The 24,904-nt window shown below is 39.8% G+C and overlaps 2 protein-coding genes across 8 annotated transcripts in view; one reads left to right on the top strand and one right to left on the bottom strand.

The window, feature by feature from the left end:
* The window catches only part of LOC126457084 (alpha-methylacyl-CoA racemase), a 165,506-nt gene extending 151,211 nt beyond the window's left edge, over positions 1-14,295 (top strand). For all 7 annotated transcript variants that reach the window (XM_050093102.1, XM_050093100.1, XM_050093101.1 and 4 more), the window contains exon 6: positions 13,745-14,295. In XM_050093102.1, coding sequence (XP_049949059.1) covers positions 13,745-14,255 — 511 coding nt within the window. In that variant the 3' untranslated portion in view covers positions 14,256-14,295. The remainder of the gene's footprint in view (positions 1-13,744) is intronic.
* A 3,972-nt stretch (positions 14,296-18,267) lies between these two features.
* Positions 18,268-24,904, bottom strand: part of LOC126457082 (2-oxoglutarate and iron-dependent oxygenase JMJD4) — a 135,967-nt gene continuing 129,330 nt past the window's right edge. Inside the window, exon 5 of the mRNA XM_050093095.1 lies at positions 18,268-20,799. Within this exon, the coding sequence (XP_049949052.1) occupies positions 20,380-20,799 (420 nt within the window). The 3' untranslated portion in view covers positions 18,268-20,379. The remainder of the gene's footprint in view (positions 20,800-24,904) is intronic.

The following is a 24,904-nucleotide window of genomic DNA, read 5'->3' as shown; positions in this document are numbered from 1 at the left end:
GACCGTGGGTAGGGTGTTCCTCATTTCTGGACACGATGATTAGTACAAGAAGCCCTCGTTTAGGATAATGAGGGAGTGCTTCTTTGCAACTGGTTTGTGGGGTGATAGGATTAGAAACACATGAGGATATGGCATGGAAAATCTGTTGACTAGGTTTGGAGGGTAAAGCCTGTCCTTACCTCCAATTTGGTCTCTCTCTCTCTCTCTCTCTCTCTCTCTCTCTCTCTCTCTCTCCCGCTCTCCCCTTTCCTAGGTTCCTATCTCATAAAAAACTGTTCAATAGATAAGAACATCCATCCACAACTTTAAGACAGACTACAATTCAATCATCCATCCCATTAATACCTAGATTCCTACACATCACTGTTGAAACGACATCCTCGTACACCAATATTCCCCATGCCTATGATGTTATCATTGAACCCTACCTCCCCACTGCCCAGCCAACTCCAAATCCACCACCTCATTGCTTTTACATCTGGCAAACTATATCCCTACCCATAACTACATCTCTTTTGTGGGGAAGATACTGAAACAAATCCACAACAAGGCCATAAGTATGTATATGGTACATCGATATGTCAACCTGTTTATTGGCAATCTATGGAAACCTGCATAGCTAATAAAGACCCCCAAATGCCTTGTCTGATTTAGGTTCATTGATGATATCTTTATGATGTAGACCCAGCCTCTGTTCCTCCGCAGAATCAACTTCATCTCCCCTACATGGTTCACTTGGATACTCCTGAGCCTAGCTTGACATCTACCTTGTCCTCCATGCTACTGATACTTCCATGACAAACGTTTGTTCCAACCAAACCAACTAAATGTCTACAGTGCCACCATTTTGATACCTGCCATCCCTTCTACAGTAAAAAGTCTCTCTCATAGTCAGGCACCTAGGAACAGTGAGTTGGCAGTGGTGAACATTCCTAGGTCCAGTATACTGCAGTCTTCCTATGGCTTCCACAGACAGCCATTATGCCCCAAACCTAGTCCACGAACAGATTTCCTATGCCATATTGACACACACACACACACACACACACACACACACAGCACTAATCCTATGGTCACCCCCCCCCCCTATGAACCAATTGCAAAGGAGCACCCCCCTTATCCATTATCCTCAAAAGTGTAATAACTTGACAATATCTGTCACCAGAGCTTTTAGTGTTTTGCCCAACTTTTTGAATGATATACACTGCTGGAAAAAATCACAACACCAAAAAGTAATGAAATTTTGGGAATAAATTTGTCTATGTAGCATATGTAAGTGATTAACATTGCAAGATCACAGGTTAATGAAAGCGTGAAGTAAGGCATTGCAAATGTGAAATGCTGGTACATTAATAACCAGTGTCACCACCAGAATGTTGAATTCAGGCATGCAAATGTGCATGCCTTGTGTTGTAGAGGTACTGGATGTCGATTTGTGGGCTGCCTGTTGCACTTTGTCAGTTGATACACAATCAGTTAAACCTGATTGTGAATGATGCTGGAGATGTTTTCTGCTGGTGTTTCACATGTGCTCGATTGGGAACAGATATGGTGACTATGCAGGCCAAGGCAACGTGTTTGACACTCTGTAGAGCCTTTTGGATTACAACAGCAGTACGAGGGCAAGCATTATGCTGTCTGAAAACACTGCCTGGAATGCTGCTTATGAATTCTGGCACAGTAGGTTGAATCACCAGATGTAGGTACAAATTTGCTGTCAGAGTGTGTGGGATAACTACGGGAGTACTCCTGCTGTCATAAAAAATTGCACCCCTGGCCCTAACTACAGGTGTAGGTCCACTGCGTCTAGCATGCAGACAGGTTGGTTGCAGGCCCTCAGCTGGCCCCTTTCTAAGCAAGACATGGCCATCAGTGGCACTGAGCCAGAACCAGCTTTCATCAGAAAACACAACAGACCTCCACCTTGCCCTCCGATGATCTCTTGCTTGACACCACTGAAGTCACAAATGGTGGTGGTTTGGGGTCAGTGGAATGCACACTACAGGGCATCTGCCTCAGATCTGCCCTTAAAGTAATTGGTTTCTGGCAGTTTGTTGTGTCACTGTGGTGCCAGTTGCTGCTCAACTTACTGCTCCAGATGGAGCACAATGTACCAGAGCCATACACCAAACACAATGACATTCCTTCACGGTAGTGTCACATGGACGTCCTGAGCCTGACCTTCTTGCAACCGTACATTCTTGTGACCAGTGCTGCCAGCAGTCATGTACAGTGGTTAGATTCCTGCCAAATCTTTCTGCATTAGTGCAGGAGGAACATCCAGCTTCTTGTAGCCAATTACACAACTTTGTTCAAAATCAGTGAGGTGTTGATAATGGCGTCTTTGTCATCTTAAAGGTATTCATGACTTATATCAACTCATTGCCTCCAATCTAAAAGGTGACTAATGCTCACGATCATTACATTGGTACTTGAAGCAGACGTGATTTGCATTGTCGTAGTGGTGCTAGTAATGTCGCCCTTGTGTGACATGCTCGAAATTTTAATAAACATCATCTTTCAGATGTAGAAACGTACCTACCAACTTTTGTTTATGTTGCACAGCTCCTTCTTGATGCTGCAATTTTTTTCCATCAGTGTATTTTAAATATCCCTTTTTATGTAATTTCTGCAAGGAATGGCTATCAATTACTATTTTATCTGAAACTTTTACACTGCCGATCCTACCTTTTATAATCAGGATTGGCTTGTTTTCTGAAAGCAAATGAGTGAGTCTCTGTCCTTCCCAGGTTAGCGTAGCTTGTAGAAGGACATAAGTTCAATGCAGGCCAGTTATCACTAATGTAATGAAGGAAAAGTATTCAAGAAAAGAGTGCTATTGTTGATGAAATGAAATAAATTCTGACATAATCCACAGTTGGGCACTGAAATGAATTTACTGTTAACGGGTGAAAACTTGTGTCAGACTTGAACTTGAACTTGGATTTCCCACTTTATGTGAGCAGTCACCTTCTCCGCTTCGGCTATCTGAGCACGCTTTCTGTCTGACCCAAATTTCCCACTTGTCACCACTACTTACTTACCTCCCCCTGTCCACCATACATATATAAATATATACGACTTGATGCCCATTAAGATAATTTCAGTGCAAATGTACACTCTTTCCTGAACTCTCGCAGAAATCCCGTGTGATGCGCGCAAGTAGTGAGTATGCTGGATGGGGGCACTATGTAAGCAGTGTGTGAGATGTTGGGAATTTGAGTTGGACGGAAAAAGTGCTCACGTAGCCGAAGCAGTTATGGTGACCACTCACATAAACTGAGAAATCCAGATGCAAGTCCCGATCCAGCACAAATTTTCACTTGTCTCTGCAGTCCCCATTTGTGGCCGATGTCAGAATTTTTCATTTCATCATCTACAAGTACAACTGCAGGATCAAGAGTGGTGTCTTTTCTTTTGGACTTGTCCAAAAGAACACACGCAGTGCGTAATAAGTGGTATTATTCATTGACTTATGGAACCGACATATTGTTACTATGACTGCATGCAAATCAATTCATGCTGAGTATAAAATGTCAAGGCAAGCTATTTCATTCTCTGCTCTCATTGGAAAGTGACTCATGTCTAATAATACTAATGTGAGCCAATGTAATAAGTCCTAACAGTATCCGTACCATAAATGATGTGAGAGCTTGCGTGGAGAATTGTGTCCAATGCAGTCCACAAACAGTAAGTTGAAGTGTAAAACTCATTTTGTTATAAATTACTTGTGCCAAAATATTTAAAAAGCCATATCTTAATCATCATATCAATGCTAATAATAAACCTGTAAAACTATCATGTCTGTCTGTCTGAACCTGCTTCTCTAAAACTGTCAGATGAACTTTCATAGAATTTTTGCAGGTAAAGTGAGCATAGCTTGGGGCACCATATAGGCTTTAGTTCCTCAAAATTGGATTGTGGAAAAAATATGTGATTTAAAGTTTTATCTAAAATCATCATATCTGTCTGTTTCTCTGTTTGAACATACTAATCTACAAAACTTGCTTTACCATAGCATGGGGCATCATACAGGTTTCATTTCATCAAAATCGTATCATTTAAAGAAAAAAAGAATACCATAAATGAAGTTCTGTTCATACTAATATTATGAATGCAAAAGTAACTCTGTCTGTTACATTTTCACAACTAACCAACTGGACAGATTTTGATGAAATTTGGTATGGAGATAGCTTGAATGCTAAGCAAGAACATAGGCTTCATTAGGAAGCATTTTAATACAATTTTAAGAATATTATATGAATTAGGGAAAAATATTTACTCTTTGGGAAAGCTATTTCTCTTTGATTTTTGTTCTTTGCCATACCTATGAAAATGCTTTTATTGGTTGATAAGTGTTATGTGATAGGATTCAAAGCATGAATACAATGATTATACAATCTGCAATGTGTTTAATTCATGCTTTCACAGTATTTGTTGCATAATGTACATGTTGTACAATGTAGAGCTACTTCATTATCACAATGGAAAATCCAGGATAGAATAATGACAATATTATGAGAAGGATACATTGCTATTCACCATATATTGGATATGTTAAATCACAGACATGCACAACAAAAAGACAGCTAAACAAGTAAACTTTTGGCCTAAAGCCCTTCTTCTGAATTAGACAACATACACACACTCATTCATTCGAACACAATTCACACATACACGACCATTGTCACTGATTGCTGAGGACAGACTGTACATTCAGTAGTTTATTTACTAACCATCATTCATCATAAAAAAAAAAAGCTACTGATATGCGAGGGCACCCATGGATAATAGCTAGTCTGGAATAAATTTTTGGAACACTATGGGCTTGACTACTTATCGTCATTCTCAGAAATGAGGAACATAATCTTTCCCAAAGTGGTAGTCCACTATACATCCAAACTACTTGTACAAAACTTCTTGGTCCATCCTTATGCCATACCTACTCTCTCAGTCCCTTGCAACAAAATTCACTTACTCCTTAAAGGTTTTTGTTGCTGACAATACATTGAAGGTCAAAGAAACTGGTATAGGCATGCATATTCAAATACAGAAATATGTAAATAGGATGAATACAGTGCTGTGATTTGCAATGCCAAGATTTTAAACATGGCTGCAGCAGCAACTGTTAAAATTCTTCACAATAAAGGATGGCAGCCAAAAACAGTTGCAGGATAGAATTTTTTGCAATGCCTATATAAGACAAGTGTCTGGCGCAGTTGTTAGATTGGTTACTGTTGCTACAATGGCAGGTTATCAAGATTTAAGTGACTTTGAACATTGTGTTGTAGTCAGTGCATGAGCAACGGAACGTAGCATCTCGAGGCAGCAATGACGTGGGGATTTTCCCACATGACCATTTCAAGAGTATACCATAAATATCAGAAATCTGGTAAAACATCAAATCTCTGACATCGCTGTGGCTGGAAAAAGATCCTGCAAGAATGAGACCAATGACGACTGAAGAGAATCGTTAAACATGACAGAAGTGCAGCCCTTTCACAAATTGCTGTAGATTTAAAGGCTGGGCCATCAACTAGTGTCAGCATTCGAACCATTCAATGAAATATCATTGATGTGGGCTTTTGGAGGTGAAGGCCCACTTGTTTACACTTGATGACTGCACAACACAAAGCTTTATACCTTGCCTGGCCCTGTCAACTTCGACATTGGACTGTTGATGACTGGAAACATGTTACCTGGTCAGATGAGTCTCGTTTCAAATTGTATAAAGTGGATGGATGTGTACGGGTATGGAGACAACCTCATGAATCCATGGACCCTGCATGTCAGCAGGGGACTGTTCAAGCTGGTGGAGGCTCTGTAATGGTGTGAGGTGTGTGCAGTTGGAGTGAAATGGGACCCATGATACATCTAGATACAACTCTAACAGGTGACCACACGTAAGCATCCTGCAGGTCACCTGCATCCATTCATGTCCATTGTGCATTCCAATGGACTTGAGCAATTCCAGCAATGCGGCATCTCACACTTCTGGAATTGCTACAGAGTGGCTCCTGGAACACTCCTCTGAATTTAAACATTTAAACATTTCCCCATCCATGAACATTGTTGGAATATCTGGGATACCTTGCAATGTGCTGTTCAGAAGAAATCTCCACCACCTCATACTCTTACAGTTATGGACAGCCCTGCAGGATTCATGGTGTCAGTTCAATGCAGCACTACTTCAGACATTAGCCGAGTCCATGACACATCATGTTGCAGCACTTCTGCGTGCTCATGGGGGGCCTAAATTATATTAGGCAGGTGCACCACTTCCTTTGGCTCTTCAGTGTAGAAATCAAATTCAGCTGCACTGTAATGTAGACAGTCACAACACAAGGCAAAAAATAATTTTCATACAGAGTTTGCCTCCTCATCTAGGTTTCAGAATGGACTTAGGTCCTCTCTGTAGTAAACATAAAGCAAGAAATTAGTAATCCCTATCAGTTCAAAAGAAAATTAAAAACATACCTCATTAGCCACTCTTTATACAAATTCTGTGATTCAGGGGTCAAAATATTAAGTCAGCTATGGTGCAAGCACCAAGGTTAGTTATAAACTGCATGACAAGTAGTAATGTGATATAAATAGGACTCAGTATTTACATATGTAAAAAATATTTTCTCCAAAAAATACAATTGTAATGAAGTACATATTAAGCTATTAGCAGATGAACAGGAGGTGTACAGTATAACCTGAGGATGTAGTAGCTTCTCTCAACCTAACAGTTTTCTTACCCATGAAATCTGGAAAAAATGCTACTGAAACCTATCTTTCATTAAAAGAAGGGTATGGAAAAGACTGTTTATCATGTACGCAAGTTTAGGAGTGGTTCAAGCATATGCAAGATGGCTGAGTAGAAATTGAAGATGACTTGCACCTGGGACACCTTTCAACATAAAAAATAGATGACAATATCACAAAAGTAGGTAATCTGATTCAATCTGACCATTGGTTTAGTATTTGACTGATTGCTGAAGCTATAGGAATTGACAAAGAATGTCTAAAGAAAATTTCACATAACGAATGTAACATATGAAAGGTGTGTGTGAAACTGGCGCTGAAAATTCTCACATTTGAACAACAGGAAGCTCATCAAAATGTTTGTACCTACACACTAAACAGCACTGAAAATGATCCTAATTTCTTGTAGAGAGTGATAACATGTGGTTTTATCCTTATGACCCAAGAAACTAAGTGCCAATTCATGCATTGAAAGGGCCAAATTTCAACAAGAGCAAAAAAAGCTCGAATGAAAAACTCAGGATTTACAGTAATTATAATTGTTTTTGTAGATATTCAAGGAACTATCTATATTCAATGTGTACTTGAATGACAAACTATTAATTGACATTACTGCCTTGAGGCTCTTGCTCAGCTCCATGACAAAATAAATAAAAATAATAATAAAAAAAAACTTGAATTGTGGAGAACAAGTCTTGTGTTTTGCATCAAGACAACACACTGCATTGTCTGTTAAGAGGGTTACAGGGAAGTACAGCATCCCAGTGTTAGACCACTCACCTTATTCAACTGACATAGCACCATGTGACTTTTATGTATTCCCCAAGGGCAAATCTGCATTAAATGGAACAAGATTTCAGCCCATTGAAACAATGAAAGAAAAAGTGGCACTCATTATCAAGGAGCTCACAGGGTAAGACTTACAGCACTGTTTCCATCAATAAGGAATTCACTTCTGGGCATTGCAGGGATAGAAGAGGGGATTATATTGAACTTGATAATAATTAAATGTATTTGATTTTGAAATAAAATTTTTTACAGAAATAGTGCCATTATTTTATAGCCACTCCTCATACATCACATCATTGTTTTCATCCTAAATCAAACATTAACATTAGTGTTGTCTAATTCTCCTCACCCCTCCAATTCTCTCCTCACCCACTCCACCTGACACAATTCCCCATCTCATTTGACCTGTAATGCTGGTACAATGTATTTGATGGGATGAAAGTGAATGTGTATTCTCTAACAATGGAAAGTCCAGGATGGAATAACAATAATATCAAAAGGATAGAGAGCTACTCGCCTTATAGAGGAGGTGCTGAGTCACACACAGGCACAGTGGAGAAAATTGCTAAAATATTAAAAATTTTGGACCAAGTCCTTCTTCAGCAGTAAAAAGCACACAAACATGCACAAGTTAACACACACTTGGCCACTGCCTTAGGGCACTGGAGCATCGCCTGAGACAGTGCCCAAGTGTGTGTGAAATGTTCTTGTGTGACTGTGTATGTGCTTTCTGCTGCAGAAGAACTTTGTCCAAAAACTTTAATATCCTAGCAGTCATTTTCATTGTGCCTGTCTTCAGCTCAACGCCTCCTGTGTATAGTGGCTGTTGCAGAACTGAGATTACATGCCTGTAGCTGTAGCAGTCCATCTAATTTAGTTTAGTCCCCGTTCCTCATGTACATCTGTGAATAAGTGAAATTTACCTGCCTATTTTATTGAACTGACTAGTATTTACTAACTTACTCTAAACTTTTTGCTTAAATTTTAGTGAATTATCTTTATACGAGGTTACTTTCTTGGGTAGTACAGACTAGAGGTAGCTTAGCAGCAGAACTTAGATTGCACCAGATTGTTTTCTTGGATTAGTGTTACGTTACTTGTGGTTCAGACAAAAACTGAGATTAAAGATGGATACAGACCATGCTGGTTGTGCACAGATGCAGGGGAATTGGCCTCTAGTCAATAAATAGCTGTGCTGGCCACAGCTGACAGACTTCAGGCTGCTACCCTGCGCTGCGGTGGCTTTGCGGCACCTGAGATGAATGGTTTGGCACTTCTGTAACCTATAGCACTGCCTGGTATCCCAGGTGCTGTTGCGTCTTCAGATTCACATGCCCCTACCAGTAGACACTTGCCTGACAGTGACTGGCGAACAATGGCAGTCACAAATCTCTTGGTGGAAGGTGAAAGTGGATTCTGGCTTTATGGCTGTACTCTTGTGCATAGAAAATGGGTTTGAGGTATTGCCCACTGCTGAAAGTACATCTGAAGGTCTGGACAAGTGCAGAGGGTGGGATTGCTTGTCATTGGGAGCTCCAGTGTTATGCAGGTGATGGAGCCCCTGAGGGAAATAGCAGGCAGGTCGAGAAAGGAGGCATGTTCACTCTGCTTGCCACGGGGTCTCATCTGAGATGTGGTGGAGGCTCAGCTGGCAGCGATTGAGCGTATTGGGTGCACCTGGTTGCAAATTATAGCTCATGTCGGCACAAATAACACCTGCTGTCTGCGTTCAGAGGCCATCCTCAGTTCCTACATGCAGCTGGTGATAAGGTGAAGACAGCTAGCTTTGGTCTCAGAGTGGCAGCAGAGTTATTGTTACATAGCTTCTTTCCCAGAACTGATTGTGGTCCTCTGGTTTGGGGCTAAGTGGAAGGCTTAAACCAGAGGCTCTGATTATTCTGTGCAATCTTGGATGCCAGTTTCTTCACCAGCACTATTGTGTGGAGAAATGTAAGACACCCTTCCCCCTCCTTAACAGGTCAGACATGCAAGAAGTGGCTATCAGGTTAACAGAGTACATGTGGTGTGCACATGGAGATTTTTTAGGACAGAGAAATCCCTTCACAGGTCCAATAAGATGCATTTTGTGTGCAGACATGGTAGATTTCAATATGACAGTAGCTAATGCCTGATCTATTGAAAGGCGTCAGAAATAGTCTCACTTATAAATAGTAACAATGTCCACATAGTACTAAGGACAGAAATCACGCTGAGACCAGATGTTATGAGAAATGAAATTCTAAACTCAGGCTGAAATATATATCACAAAGCTAGGTTGATACTGAGATTAAAGATGGATAGGGGCCATGCTGGTTGTGTATGGATGCAGGGGAACTGGCCACTAGTTAATAAACAGCTGGAAGCTATGTTGGCCACAGTTGACAGACTTCAGGCTGCGGTGGCTTTGCAACACCTTGCGGCTTGTCCAGACCTCTCAGAGAAATCAGGCACCACGCCAACAGGTTAAGCACCTGTGCTAGCTCAGATGTACTTTCAGCAGTGGGCAATACCTCAATGTGTGCTTATAGGGATAAAAAATATGATAACACTGAGTGCTCTTAGTACAGATACAGAACACACAATAATTTGACTGAAGATAAGTGTTAAAGGTGGACCAAACATGTCATTGGATTCTTTTATAGGCCGCCTGCCTCAGCAGCAGCAGCAGCAGCACCAGCTTGGAGAATATTTTACATAAATTTCCTGGCCAGTATAGTTTTAGGTGGTGATTTTAACTAACTAGCTATAGACTGGGAGACTCAAGTGATTCAGACAGGTACTAGGGGTAATGTGAAATCGATCAAAGAACATAAGAGGAGGAGGAGGTTAGTGTTTAATGTCCCGTCGACAATGAGGTCATTAGAGATGGAGCGCAAGCTCGGGTTAGGGAAGGATGGGGAAGGAAATTGGCCGTGCCCTTTCAAAGGAACCATCCCGGCATTTGCCTGAAACAATTTAGGGAAATCACGGAAAACCTAAATCAGGATGGCTGGAGACAGGATTGAACCATCGTCCTCCCGAATGCGAGTCCAGTGTGCTAAACACTGCGGCACCTCGCTTGGTCAAAGAGCATAAAGTGATTCATTGGAGAATGGACTCATGAAGGTAATATCTTCGATCTGCTGGTGACATACAGAGCCTAGCTTCTCAAATCAGTTGGCACAGAACCGGGAACCATGGATCATAAGGCCATTACTGTTTTGCTGAATATCGCTATAAATATGTATATAAAGAAACGTAGGAAGATCTCTATGTTTAGCAAGAGTGACAAGATAGATTTCAGATTAGCTGACTGGTCAGCATGAAAATTTCATCTCCAGTAATGACAGTGTTGAGCATCAATGAATAAATTCATCCAAGAGCGTCATGCAATATGCTTTAAACAGGTATGTGCTGAGCAAAATTGTGAGGGATGGAAAAGATTTCAGGTGGTTTGATTACCATGTTAGAAAGCTTCTCTGAAAGCAAAGTGAGCTTCACTGCTAATTTAAACACAGCCAGATCCTCACAGACAAACAAAAAATAAATGAAGTCAAAATTAGCATAAGGACAGCTATGTGTGAACCGTTCAACAAATTCGAAAGCAAAATTCTATCTACTGACTTTACAGTAAATCCTAAGAAGTTCTGGTCTTATGTTAAATCAGTAAATGGATCGAAGCCATCTGTCCAGACACTCTGTGCCCATAATGGCATTGAAACAGCAGATGGCACAGAAAAGGTCGAAATACTAAGTCTTTTTCCACAGCTGTTTCACAGAGAAGGATCATACTGTAGTCCTTCAAATAAATATTCACACAAATGGCAAAATGACAGCTGTCTAAATAAGTGATAAGGGATAGAAAAGCAGCTGAAATTGCTCAAAAGATGAAAGGCCACTGACCCGATGGGATATCAATTCAGTTCTACACAGAATATGTGAAAGACCTTGCTTCTCTTCTAGCAGCAGTGTACTGTATGCATTTACAAGAGTAAAGCATTCCTAATGATTAGAAAAAACCCAGGCCATTCCTGTTTTCAGGAAGGTCGTTGAACAGACGCGCAAAACTTTAAGCATATATCTCTGACATCAGCCTCTTGTAGAATTTTGCAACATGTTTTATGCTTGCATATTATGATGTTTCTGGGGACCAAAAACCTCCTGTAGGAGTCAACATGGATTCTTGAAACAATGATTATGTGAAACCCAGCCAGCTGTGATCATCCAAGAGACTCAGAAAGTAGTAGATGCAAGTGTCCAGATAACTGCCATGTTAGTTGACTTTAAGAAGGCACTCAGTACAGTACCACACTGCCACCTAATAGACAAAATAGAAGTGTACAGAATATCAGACCAACTGTGTGACTGCATTGAAATGTTTCTAGCAAACAGAATGTAGCAAGTCATTCTGAATGGACAGAAGTCTTCAGGTGTAAAAGTAATTTCAGGTGTGCTTAAAGAGAGTGATATAGGACCATTATTTTTCCAGAGTATATATATGTGACCTAGTAGACAATGTTCCACGAGGCTTTTTGCAGATTACGGAATTGTAGACAGAAGTTGCAATGCTAGAAAATTGTATTGAAATGCAGGAAGCCATGCAGACGATAATAACTTGATGCAGGAAGTGGCAGTTGACCGCAACATAAACAAATGTAATGTATTAGAAAGACACTTTATTATATGATTACATGATTGCAGAAAAATCACTGGCAGCAGTTACTTCCATAAAATATGTATGACTATGAATATGGTGTGATTTGAAGTGTAATGAACACACAGAATTAATTGCACGTAAGGCATATGTCACACTGAGATTAATTGGAAGAATCCTCAGGTAATGTAATCCATCAACAAAGGAAGTAGCTTACAACACTTGTTCGACCAGTACTTGATTATTGCTCATCTGTCTGAGATCTGTACCAGATAGGCTTGACAGAGGAAACAGAGAAGATCCAAAGAAGAGCAGCACATTTCACTACAGGTTCACTTATAAAGTGCAAAAGCATTATGGAGATGCTCAGCCAACACCACTGGCAGTCGCTACAGGAGAGGCATTCATTGCAGTATGGTCTAATGTTAAAGACCTGAGAGCTCACGTTCCTAGGAAGAATCAACCAATATATTGTCTCCTCCAATGTATATCTCAGAGAAAGATCATGAAGATAAAATTAGAGTGATTCAATACCGCACAGAAGCTTATCAGCAACTGTGAACCGTACACGACTGGAACAGGAAAAGGAGGAAGTGACAGTGGTACACAAAGTACCCTCTGGCACAAACTGTAAGATGGCATGCTGAGTATAGATGTAGATATATGTGCTGAAGAGCAATCTATCCTTTCCTAATCTGTTAGCTTTGATGCATACTCCTCCAAAAGCTTAAAAATATCTTTAGTCTTGCTTTATGCCTGTTAATCACTCTCTGTCTCATGTATGTGGTGAGTTGCTACCTTTACTTTTTTCTTTATTATATTCCCCCAAAGTCTTTCCACTACCATATTTATTTCTAACTTGTATTGCTTTTAAGACTGCAGTACAATAAAAAGGGACTTTTCCTTAAAGATTGTGATCTAGAGGATGTGGTATCTTCAATATTGGGAGGAGGACATTTTGCAACTCCCTGTAATGATGACCCATTGAGTTGCAGAGAGGCACAATGAAAAGACTGTTACACATTATAGCGTTAAGCTGAAGCCTTGTTCAGCAAAAGAAAAACACTCTCTCTCTCTCTCTCTCTCTCTCTCTCTCTCTCACACACACACACACACACACACACACACACACACAAGCAAGCTCTTCTCATGCACTTGTGACCATTATCACTGGCACTCTGATCAGAGCTGACAGTGGTAGTGATCATGTGTACATGAGCTGTGTTTGCTTTTGTGTGTGTTGTGTGTGTGTGTGTGTGTGTGTGTGTGTGTGTGTGTGTGTGTACTTTGCTGTGCTGAAGAATGCTTTGGTTGAAAGCTATAATGTGTAACAGTTTTTTCGTTGTGCGTCTCGGAAACTCAATGGGTCATCTCTACGGTGAGTAGCAATCTATCCTTTTTCTAATATTGTTGATATTCCAACCTGGAGTTTCCATTGTCAGATGTAGTATCTTGTAAGAAATCAGAATTTTTATTGTATTTCTTATATTCTTCAACGTAACTTTGTGTTTATTAACTTGACATTGCACAGCTAATGGAAGTTACTAATATTGTATTTTACGCTCCTTGCAGGTTAGACACTGGTGTACATTTTTATGAAGTATATGAAACAAAAGATGGAAAGTACATGGCTGTTGGTGCTATAGAAAGTAAGTTCTATGATGAACTAATCAAAGGATTAGGTTTGTCTAGTGAAGAATGCCCACAGATTGGTGATTTCAATGAAGCAAAACTGATTTTTCAAGAAAAATTCCTTCAGAAAACACAGAAAGAATGGGTTAAAATATTTGATAGCCTTGATGCTTGTGTCACGCCAGTCTTATCACTCGAAGATGTTGTCACACATCCACATAATGCAAGCAGAAAGGCATTCATTAGCCCTGCAGATTCTCAAGTACCCGTTCCTTCACCTGCACCACGGCTTCTCAGAACACCAGCGATTTCCTTGGCATCACAGCCTCAACCAAAACATGGACAGCACACTGTGGAAATACTTCAGAGCCTCAATTACAGTTCTGATGAAATTATGTCTCTACATAAAAATGGAATTGTTAAATGTGACATGGGAAGATCTAGGATATAATTAAAAAAAAAAAAAAAAAAAAAAAAAAAAGCATGGTTATGTTCTCAGGTGTACATTATGGAAGTATTTTTATGCAATCTATATGAAAAATAAAGAATAAAGTGAGTAGCGCCTGTGTCTTAACACAACTGTCTTATGAAAATGCAAGCCTAAAAGAAGTTATTCACAGATTTTTAATATATTTTTGGACTTCTGCAGCATTAAAAACCTTAGCATACAAATGAGTAGTAATTGCAACATTACATGTTGGAAACATAAAAAAGAGCCATAAATATACATATTTATTTATCAATTCAGCCTCACAGTGGAGGGTCATATCACCAACAAAATATTAAGACACTTTTATACTTTATAAATTTGATAAGACCATGAAAGCAGATGCTCAATGAATTGTTTCTACTCTTATACTGTAGGTAATTAATTTGAAAACTCAGTTTTATATTTTGTATTACACTCAACACTGGATAGGCGCACTTATAAGTAATTAAATGAAGTTTTGTTTGGAGCAGCAAACACTTTTTTTTGAAAAATTTATATCAGTTCAAGGTGGCCATCACTGTTGACCACCTGGCCAGTGCAAGCATATATGCCCCCGCTCAGTTGGTAACTTTATTCCATTGGAACCACGCATTCATTCAGTGCTGTCTCTGTGCCAGTCATCAGTAGGATGTGCAACCAATTAGCTACAGCTTCATTTAGCAGCACCATCGACAAATGAAGATCTACGAGCCATCAGGAGGCCGTGATGGTTCCGGTTTCAAATTGGATTTGCTGGATGAGGCCACCCATCCTGTGCCATTGCCTGGCATTCCAGCCCGTCTCTGAGAGTACTGGGTTCAATTACGTATTACACCCAGCCTCTTGGGCTGTGCTCACTGTACACCAGCTCTGTTGTCTAACTACACTTGTTGTTGGGCAGACTCCTGACTTGCATCAGCAAGGTCACTGTAGCCACCAATGCTGTTCTGCTGCCACAATATTCTGCTATCACAATTTACTAACTCACTGCCCACTATCCATGGCTGCTTCTTGGGCCACAGTCATCAACCTCCAGTACGGAAGCTTATTAATAAACAATGTTGTTGTTGAGTAAGCATTGTTGATGACTCTGCACTTGCCTCTCAGTACACTGGAGATCCCATCCCACAGCTGCACCCCCCCCCCCCCCCCCCCCCTGGCTCCACACATACACATGCAACTTTGCAGACAGAAATGGCCATGCTGCAACACTGGTGTCGGTAGCAGTCATGACACAAGCACGATACCATTACACTTGAAAATGCTGCATTGTTATGACATTACAAATAACTTTTCCACAACCAATATGCTTGTTCAACATTTGTGACTTACTTGTAATTTCTTCACTTCTCCATTACAAAACTTTTCGGTAACAAATGTTGTGTCACAATTGTGTCAAACTGACCAAAATATCAACTGCATATTGCCAAAACTGCCCCTGTGATCACAGCCATGATCACTTACATAACATTTCAACAATGTAAACAATCTTATGTCTTATTAGAAATGGTATTTCAAGGAATTTGCAATTAAAATTTATGCAGCCACAAAATAAAATTTCAGTCTATAGTAGTGTTTATTTACTGGATGTCATTATGTCATGAGTGATGCCAAAAACTTTGTGACTGACTGCTATTATTAAAGAGAGCGGTGTGCTAACCACATGCCCCTCCTATACGCATCCTCAACTGAGGATGACATGGTGGTCGGATGGTCCCGATCGGCCACTTGTGGCCTGAAGACGCAGTGCTATTATTAAATTATACTAACTTACCTGGGTACAGTAGTTTACCAGTAAAGTAATCATCATGTTTTTCTTCTTTTTCCTGACCATGACCCCAGTGTCTCCATATGGTCAGCACATTAATCTGGATTTGGCAGTGGTAATGGGTGGCCAGTTGCCTACCGTCACCACCCCTTCTCCTTGGGACAGAACTTGTGTACTCCATCTGTCTGTGTCTAGAGTGCCATCTCATCCAAAAGTGTGAGAATGTGCTCGAAACATTTGCAAATTGTGTAACTGAGGCTGGATGTGGGTACCAGCTCGGTATTCATGTACCCCGATACAGTAAGTCGCCTAAAAACCACATCCAGGCTGGCCGGCACACCAGCTCTCATTGTTAATCCCCTGGGCACTTTCGATTAGGGTGCCTCCCCAAAACTTGGATGTGGCATGCTAACCTGCATAGGTATCTGGGTAGGTCTGACATAAGGGTTCAACAGATAATAATAGTCAGACTCTCAGTTTGCCTTCTTACTAAGTACTCAACAGGGAATCGGACTGGATTAGAGGCACAAAGTGTAGTGGGGCTTAAACAAGAGTAACTGATCTTAGAATCACAAGCGATACTTATTAGGGCCTTTAACATATAAATTATAGAAAATATGATACACAAATTCATACATGATTGTTTTAGGAACCTAAACTCAGAATGGTGAAGACACCTCCGAAGTATGTACACTTGTTCTTCTATTCTATATAATGTGCATAAGTATTGGCAACACATTGTCAAGTTATGCAGGTAATCCATATGCAATTACATCAGTAGCTGAACAGGAACATTTCCAGGACATATTCTCACTCTGCAACAGAGTGAAATGTGTGCAGATTTGGAACTTCATGGCAGATTAAAACTGTATGTGGGACTGGAGCTTGAATCCAGGAACTCTGCCCTTTATGGATAGTGCTCTGCTAACTAAGGTATCTAAGCATGGCTGATGAGCCATTATTCTAGAAACAATTCCCTATGCTGTGGCTAAGCCATTCTCCATTATATATCCTTTCTTCCTAGAGTGCTAGTCCCACAAGCAAATGCAGGGGAATCTCTGTGAAGTTTAGAAGACAGGAGAGAGTTACTGGCAGAAGCAAAGCTGTAAGACAGGATCATACGTTGTGCTTTGTTAGCTCAGTTGGTAGAGCACTTACCCACAAAATGCGACAGTTCTAAGGTTGAGTCCTGGTCCTGCATATAGTTTTAATCTGCAGGAAGTTTCAGGAACATTTTTTTGTGAGTAACTCAACTCTGATATCCCCTTAGAAACCTATGTGATGCATTAAACCTAGAAAAGTAATGACACTCTTCACTCATTTAAAACATTAGTACTGCATGACAGATACCTGAAAACAGTCATGTGAAATCCCTGGGTGAATGAATGTGGAATAAACAAAATGTCCACTACCCTTATTACATCGATTGAACAACAAGAATGCTGTTTATGATTTTCAGCATCAGCTGTTTTCATTTTTGTTAACACATAGTGGTAAAGTTTGGGATCTCTCAGTATACAAACTCTATTTTGCATTCCATTCCTTGTTGTGGTGTGGGACATTTTTCTTGGGTTGTACTGTGGGGGTTGCAAACAAATTTGTTTGACAAAAATAAGTCATAAGGCTGTTATGCAGTTATGAGATGAAGCATATTTATGTTTTACGGCATTTTGTCATGGTTTGGGCAGAAAAAATACAACAAAACATTGTCTTATTGCCTTTACTTTGCATTCTGTAAAGTCTTTGAGAAAGTATATACAATTTCACTGTGAGCATCATTGACAATTTTGTCATAAAAAAATACAATTTAGCTCTTAAAATGTGTGTCTCCACAATTAAAGTTTTTTAATTTTATTTTACAAATAATGTCTTGGTATTGTTAGACAAGATTATCACACCTGCTGTTAATTTTTTTATTGTGCTTTCTAAACCTTTTGACTACGAAAGTCATAAGATTCTTTTAGAGAAACACTGACTACGTAATCTGCCATCTTGTGGTTAACTGGCTGGAGTAGTGTGTGTGTGTGTGTGTGTGTGTGTGTGTGTGTGTGTGTGTGTGTCAGAAAATAAGATAGTATGAGATATAAGCAGCAATTTGGAAGACATTCTCAAGTGTGTCTCGTGAATCTGTTATTAGTCTCCTACTGAAGATATATTATTGAATAACCAGTCCCTAAAATACTATGAAAGTTCAAAAGGAAAGGAGTGTGGGGGGGGGGGGGGGGGGGGGGGGGGGGACAGCAGAGCTGAATATTACTGCAGGGACAATTCATCAAACAATATATAAATACTGAAATGACAAAGAGCAACTAATTATCTTATTTACTAATTGAAACTATGACATTTGATTGCATTTGTTGTTTTATGTTTTGTATTTGTTTGTGAATTGACTTCTCATGCATAATCTATGCTGTGGTTTGTCTACAGTAAAATGAATCAGCATTACTATCCTGCTGTATTCAGCACTTTTGACAAGCACAGTGCATGAGGTAATTCCTAATAGTAAGAAAAGGTACTAATTGAATGATCAGATGGAGACAGGCATTTCTATGAAAGCAAAATTGCAAATTAATATAAATGTACAAACTGTTCTGCCTACCAGCACTTTGTCGTGCCTGTCCACAACCTTTATTACATAGATTGAACAACAAGTATACTGTTTATGATTTTCAGAGTAAACTGTTTTCATTTTTATTAACACATAGTTCAAAGCTATTTGGAGAGAATTTGAGATCTGTCACAATTACTGTGCATAAGTTAAATAGTACATGCTGTTACTCTGCTACATTGAACTTACTACATAATTAGGCTGGCCTGTGTATCAAACTCAAAAGTACTGTTTAGGCAAGTTCTTAGTCTTTCTCCATTATTACAATTTGCTTGTAAAAGGAAGGAAGGAAGATTAGGGTTTACCATCCTGTTGACGTCGACGTCATCAGAGACAGAGCACAAGCTCAGAATGTTTCAAAGATGGGAGAGGAAATCAACTGTGTTCTTTCAAAGGAACCATCCTGGCATTTGCCTGGAGTGTTTTAGGGACATCACAGAAAACCTGTATCAGGACAGTCAGATCCTCTGAAATGCAAGCCCAGTGTGCTAATAACCACACCACCTTGCTCGGTTTTCATGTACCAACCTTGCAGATATACAGCGTGATTCAAAAAGAATACCACAACTTTAGGAATTTAAAACTCTGCAACGACAAAAGGCAGAGCTAAGCACTATCTGTCGGCGGATTAAGGGAACTATAAAGTTTCATTTAGTTGTACATTTGTTCGCTTGAGGCGCTGTTGACTAGGCGTCAGTGTCAGTTGATGCTAAGATGGCGACCGCTCAACAGAAAGCTTTTTGTGTTATTGAGTACGGCAGAAGTGAATCGACGACAGTTGTTCAGCGTGCATTTCGAACGAAGTATGGTGTTAAACCTCCTGATAGGTGGTGTATTAAACGTTGGTATAAACAGTTTACAGAGAATGGGTGTTTGTGCACTGCCAGGCAGCCTGTGATAGAGCACTTCTTCACTGGCCTCCAAGAAGCCCTGATCTTACCCCCTGCAATTTTTTCTTATGGGGGTATGTTAAGGATATAGTGTTTCGGCCACCTCTCCCAGCCATCATTGATGATTTGAAACGAGAAATAACAGCATCTATCCAAACTGTTACGCCTGATATGCTACAGAGAGTGTGGAACGAGTTGGAGTATCGGGTTGATATTGCTCGAGTGTCTGGAGGGGGCCATATTGAACATCTCTGAACTTGTTTTTGAGTGAAAAAAAAAAAAAAAAAACCTTTTTAAATACTCTTTGTAATGATGTATAACAGAAGGTTATATTATGTTTCTTTCATTGCTGAAGTATTTAATTAGGAGCTCCAGTCATTGTTTCTTTGCAGTACTCTGTAACTGAGTGATGAGGCTTTGGCAAGTCTCTCTGTGTGAAATTTCATGTGACCTGCTGAGACCAGCATTACAAAGCTGATAGTTGCTGATGATGTAAGTAAACCAGTACTGCAGTTTTCCTGCTGTGAGAGGATTGTATGGGATGAGGAGAAAGGAGGAGGGGAGCAGGACAGTGTATTAGACAAGGGTGGCTGATGGCTGGAAGAGAGTCTCTCTCTCTCTCTCTCTCTCTCTCTCTCTCTCTCTCTCTCTGTGTGTGTGTGTGTGTGTGTGTGTGTGTGTGTGTGTGTAGTACTATCACTGTCTTTGGTATGTTTCCCAGATGATCTTTTCCATGTGTTCAGTACCAGTACTTCAGACTCCTCTGCAAAACAATGTTATGAACCATGTTGCAGTATTGAAACTGTCACTATGGCACCATCTGCTTTCCCTCAGCTGAATTTATACCACTGAATTTATTTCAGACAACAAGTCTTTTGGTTTCTGTACATCCAGTTCCTTCAGTGCAATTTCACAGTCAGTGTCGGAGAGGAAGAGGTTCAAAACTTCATTTATCTTAAGCAAATCAAAAACAATATGATTTCTGCCAATTCTCCAATTTCCATAAACTATTAAATCATCCTTTCCATGAAGAGACTCAATTCTTTTCTTGCTAATATGTAATAAAAACCTATAAAATTCTTCATAGTCTAACCCAAAAGAAGCTCTAAGCATTATTTGACAGTGGCTATTCCATTCCTCCATTTCCTTGCAATCTTCTATTTCCTTTTTCACAGCAGCCAAATGATTCTTCAATGACAACCACATTGTTTTGATGTTGCAGCCATTAACCCAGTTGTGATTGATGGAAATTGTGTCTTTCTGCAACAATATCACTGTCTGAGAAAATACATTCAAAATAATAGAGGGAAACATTCCACGTGGGAAAAATTATATATAAAAACAAAGATGAGGTGACTTACCGAACGAAAGCGCTGGCAGGTCGATAGACACACAAACAAACACAAACATACACACAAAATTCAAGCTTTCGCAACAAACTGTTGCCTCATCAGGAAAGAGGGAAGGAGAGGGAAAGACGGAAGGAAGTGGGTTTTAAGGGTGAGGGTAAGGAGTCATTCCAATCCCGGGAGCGGAAAGACTTACCTTAGGGGGAAAAAAGGACAGGTATACACTCGCACACACACACACACATATCCATCCACACATACAGACACAAGCAGACATATTTAAAGACAAAGAGTTTTCATAACTCTTTGTCTTTAAATATGTCTCTTTCCTGATGAGGCAACAGTTTGTTGCGAAAGCTTGAATTTTGTGTGTATGTTTGTGTGTCTATCGACCTGCCAGCGCTTTCGTTCGGTAAGTCACCTCATCTTTGTTTTTATATATAAAATACATTCAAATTTATATAGAAAATTTAAATTATCAAAAAGTAAAAGAAAATAATTTTTTATGTATGGCACACAAGTTATTTATGATTAAAATTAGATGCAGTCAGATGCAAAATGGTTCAAGATATTATAGCCTCACACCCTACAAATATCCAATCTTTCTTATTGCTGCCATCTGAGAAATACTTCACTAGCAAAAAATTAAATTTCTAGTGTATGTTGGTAGTGTTTGAAAATAGATGGAAGTATTAGTGATAATGAAAGCTTGAGCCAGGCCAGGAACTGCACTCAGGTATCCTAATAGCTAAGGCAACTTTTCTTGATAAGTGTGAAATACAGAATTGATCCTGGCACAAATTTTCAATTGTCACTACATATTTATTACAGTCCATCTTCATAGAAATATTTGTTTATGTCACATGTAAACCTGTTGTCTTAATTATCTGTCAATAACAGGAAATGACAAAAGAATATCCTGAATCAGAAACATGAACCATAGTAGCATAAGAGTTATCAATTAGCACAAAATATCCACACATAGCAACTGTACACTGATGAGACACAGCATTATGACCACTGCCCACCATGTTGTTGGATGCCGCCTGGTGGCATTGCAGGCACATGACTTGGTAACAAAATTGTTTAACAGATGTGGATGGGGATCACCTTAGCGAAGATGGGGGGAAATCCATCGTTGTGAGCGACTTTGACAAAGGGCAGATTATTATTACATACAGCCTGTGAACGAATATCTAAAAAATGGTGAAGCTGGTCAGATGCTTGCGTGCTACTGTTGTGAGCATCTACGGAAAGAAGTAGCACTATGAAACTGCAACTAGGCGCTAATTGGTTGGAAGTCTATAACTCTTCACAGAACATGGGGTTCAGAGGCTTGTCTGCTATGTAAAGTAGGATAGATGGTGATCTATGGCATCTCCGCTCAAAAAGCGCAATGCTGGTGCAAACACAAGCGTTCCGGAGCACACTGTTTGTTGTAGATTGTTGAACATGGAGCTCTGCAGTAGAGCACCCCTACATGCTCGCATTCTGACTCAATGAAATTGTCATTATGATAGCAATGGACAAGAGACCATTGGGATTTGAGCATCGATCAACAGAAATGTGTCGGCTCTTCAGGTGAATTATATTTTTGGTACTCTACGTCGATGGTCACCTCCACAAATTCCGAAATCGAGCTGAACAGCGGCTCAAAACGTGCAGTGTGCCACAGACCCAGGCTGATGAGACCAGTGTGATGCCATGGGAGACATTCTCCTGTGCTTGGATGGAACCTGTGGTAGTAATTAACGACATACTGACAACTGTGAACCACCTGCATCCCTTTATGCTTGATGTCTTCCCCGATAGCGATTTCATCTTTCAGCAGTTTAACTGTCAGTGTCTAGGAGCCAGAACCATGCTTCAGTGGTTTTTTTTAGGTGCATTATAGTTTACTCACACTGATGTCTCAATGACCAAAATCGCCTGTTGTAAATCTTATGGAACCCATCTGGATCACCGTCAGGCACCATCACTGTGTACACAAATCAGCGGCATGTTATTTACATGAATTACATGACCTGTCCATTGACATCTAATGCCAAAACCTCCACAAACCTACTGACAAAGTAACAGAATGTTAATATGCAGAATCAGTGATGGATTTTGTTCCAAAGATGCAAAAACAAGCTGTCAGGAGGTGGTCATTATGTTTTAGCTCATCAGTGTACAGGTGTAATAGGCGAGCAGAGCCATATGGTGACAATTTGTCAGTAAATTTATGCCACACACAGATTTTAACTGCAGCATCAGTAATATAAAATTAAACGGTCCTCTTTGAATTTTCTCATGCACAGAATGTTTTTTTAGACTCCAAAAGTTGTCTCTTGATACTTTCCACATGATGATCTGCTTTACATGCCTCACTGTGCTCTGTGTGTTACATAATTGATGCTAATAATAACTACACCCTGAAAATCACTGCAATACAAATAGCAGATGGCATATTTATTGCAACATATATTTAATTTCCTTCTTATTTAATTCAGATGTAGATTGTGGAAAGACTGACTGCTTATAATTCACAGTGCTACTTGTTATTAAAAAAATTATCTTCACAATCTCTCCAGGACCAATAAATAGGACTGTTGAAGAAATATCATAAATTCCAATCTGAAAAATGGTTACTGTAGTATCTTAAATACATTCCTATGAGATTTTAAATATCTTTCTTTGAGTGGCTGCCCATGTGAATTTCTTCATATTTTTATTACACACTCGATGAGTCAAACATGCCTACTGTCCTTCGTTGTACATTCTTGGTGTATCCTATTAATCTAGTTTGATATGTCTTGTAATCCTGCTGGATGTACTGAGTGAAAATGTGGAATTATCGACAAGTGTCATTACATCTACACACAGCGAGGGCACTACCTTCACAGAAAACAGCATCTACAACTGGTCAATTGCATGAGACCAGTGAGCTAGCCAGTTCAAGCCCAAGTGGCAAAAAATGGCTCTCATCCTCTGTGAGTCAGTCAATGTTATGTTCTGATCTTAACTGATGCTTTCCTAGATGACAGTACTATATTTATGGACTATTCAGGTTATCGAATCCAACTGCTCTTACTGTTGTGCAAATATACTAGGCCTGCATTTGTGATAGCTGGAGTGAAGTTATACTTTGGTGCCTACACTGAAAGTTTAATCAGAGATGTGGTAAGTAACCTGTTTAGCTTGCGATAAAGATGTTTGTACACAGAGTTTATGACAGTTACACCCCTCTTAAACAAAATTGTTAAACACTACATGTGCTTTTGAAGTCGCACAGGTTGCACAGCAGGTGTTTTCTTCGGATTCTGAAATCTCCACTATAGCTCTGGCAAAAACACACCAGTGTAAAAGACTACCATATTAGATTCTAATGCAATAAGCATGTCCTACACAGAGGCAGCCTTTGAGCCCCATTGTGTTATACATCAACATGTATTATATTGAGATGGGGGTTTCAGTAGTTCCTGAGTTGTCCAGACTTTTACATTGCATGCATTCCACAAAGTTTTCATTATGAAGCAAAATGCTGCAGTTGGTTTCACAAAGGAAAGATTGCAAAGTTACGTCAAGATGTGATAAGTATCAGACAATGTCCTTTGCCCACCCTGATTAATATTACAGACACTGACCATGTGGAAGCATCCAGAAAGATACTGTTAAATACAGAATTATAGAAAATGCCAGTGATGTTTCTTTTTGGTACCGGTGCACAGTCTCAATGATAAATCAGTCTGCTATTTCAGCATTTGTGGTCTGCCATTTGACAATGTGCAATCAAAAATGGATGTACGGACATCATGAGATTCCACTGTTAGACCAGGTGCAACTTTCAGTCAAACATAACCAAGTTACTCGGACACTTTTCAAAAAGGCATCTCAAGCCCTGAAATCATGTCTACAGTCTGCACCCTGTTTCCGATCTAACAGTCTCACTTACTGTTAATTCTGGCTACAGGTGCATCACTGCATGGCACTGAGGCCATCCTGCCTCATAAGTTTGCCAGTGGTGCTGAACAATC

Source organism: Schistocerca serialis, chromosome 2, assembly GCF_023864345.2.
Source record: "Schistocerca serialis cubense isolate TAMUIC-IGC-003099 chromosome 2, iqSchSeri2.2, whole genome shotgun sequence".
Classification (NCBI taxonomy): Eukaryota; Metazoa; Arthropoda; class Insecta; order Orthoptera; family Acrididae; genus Schistocerca; species Schistocerca serialis.
This window is presented reverse-complemented; position numbering and strand designations above follow the sequence as displayed.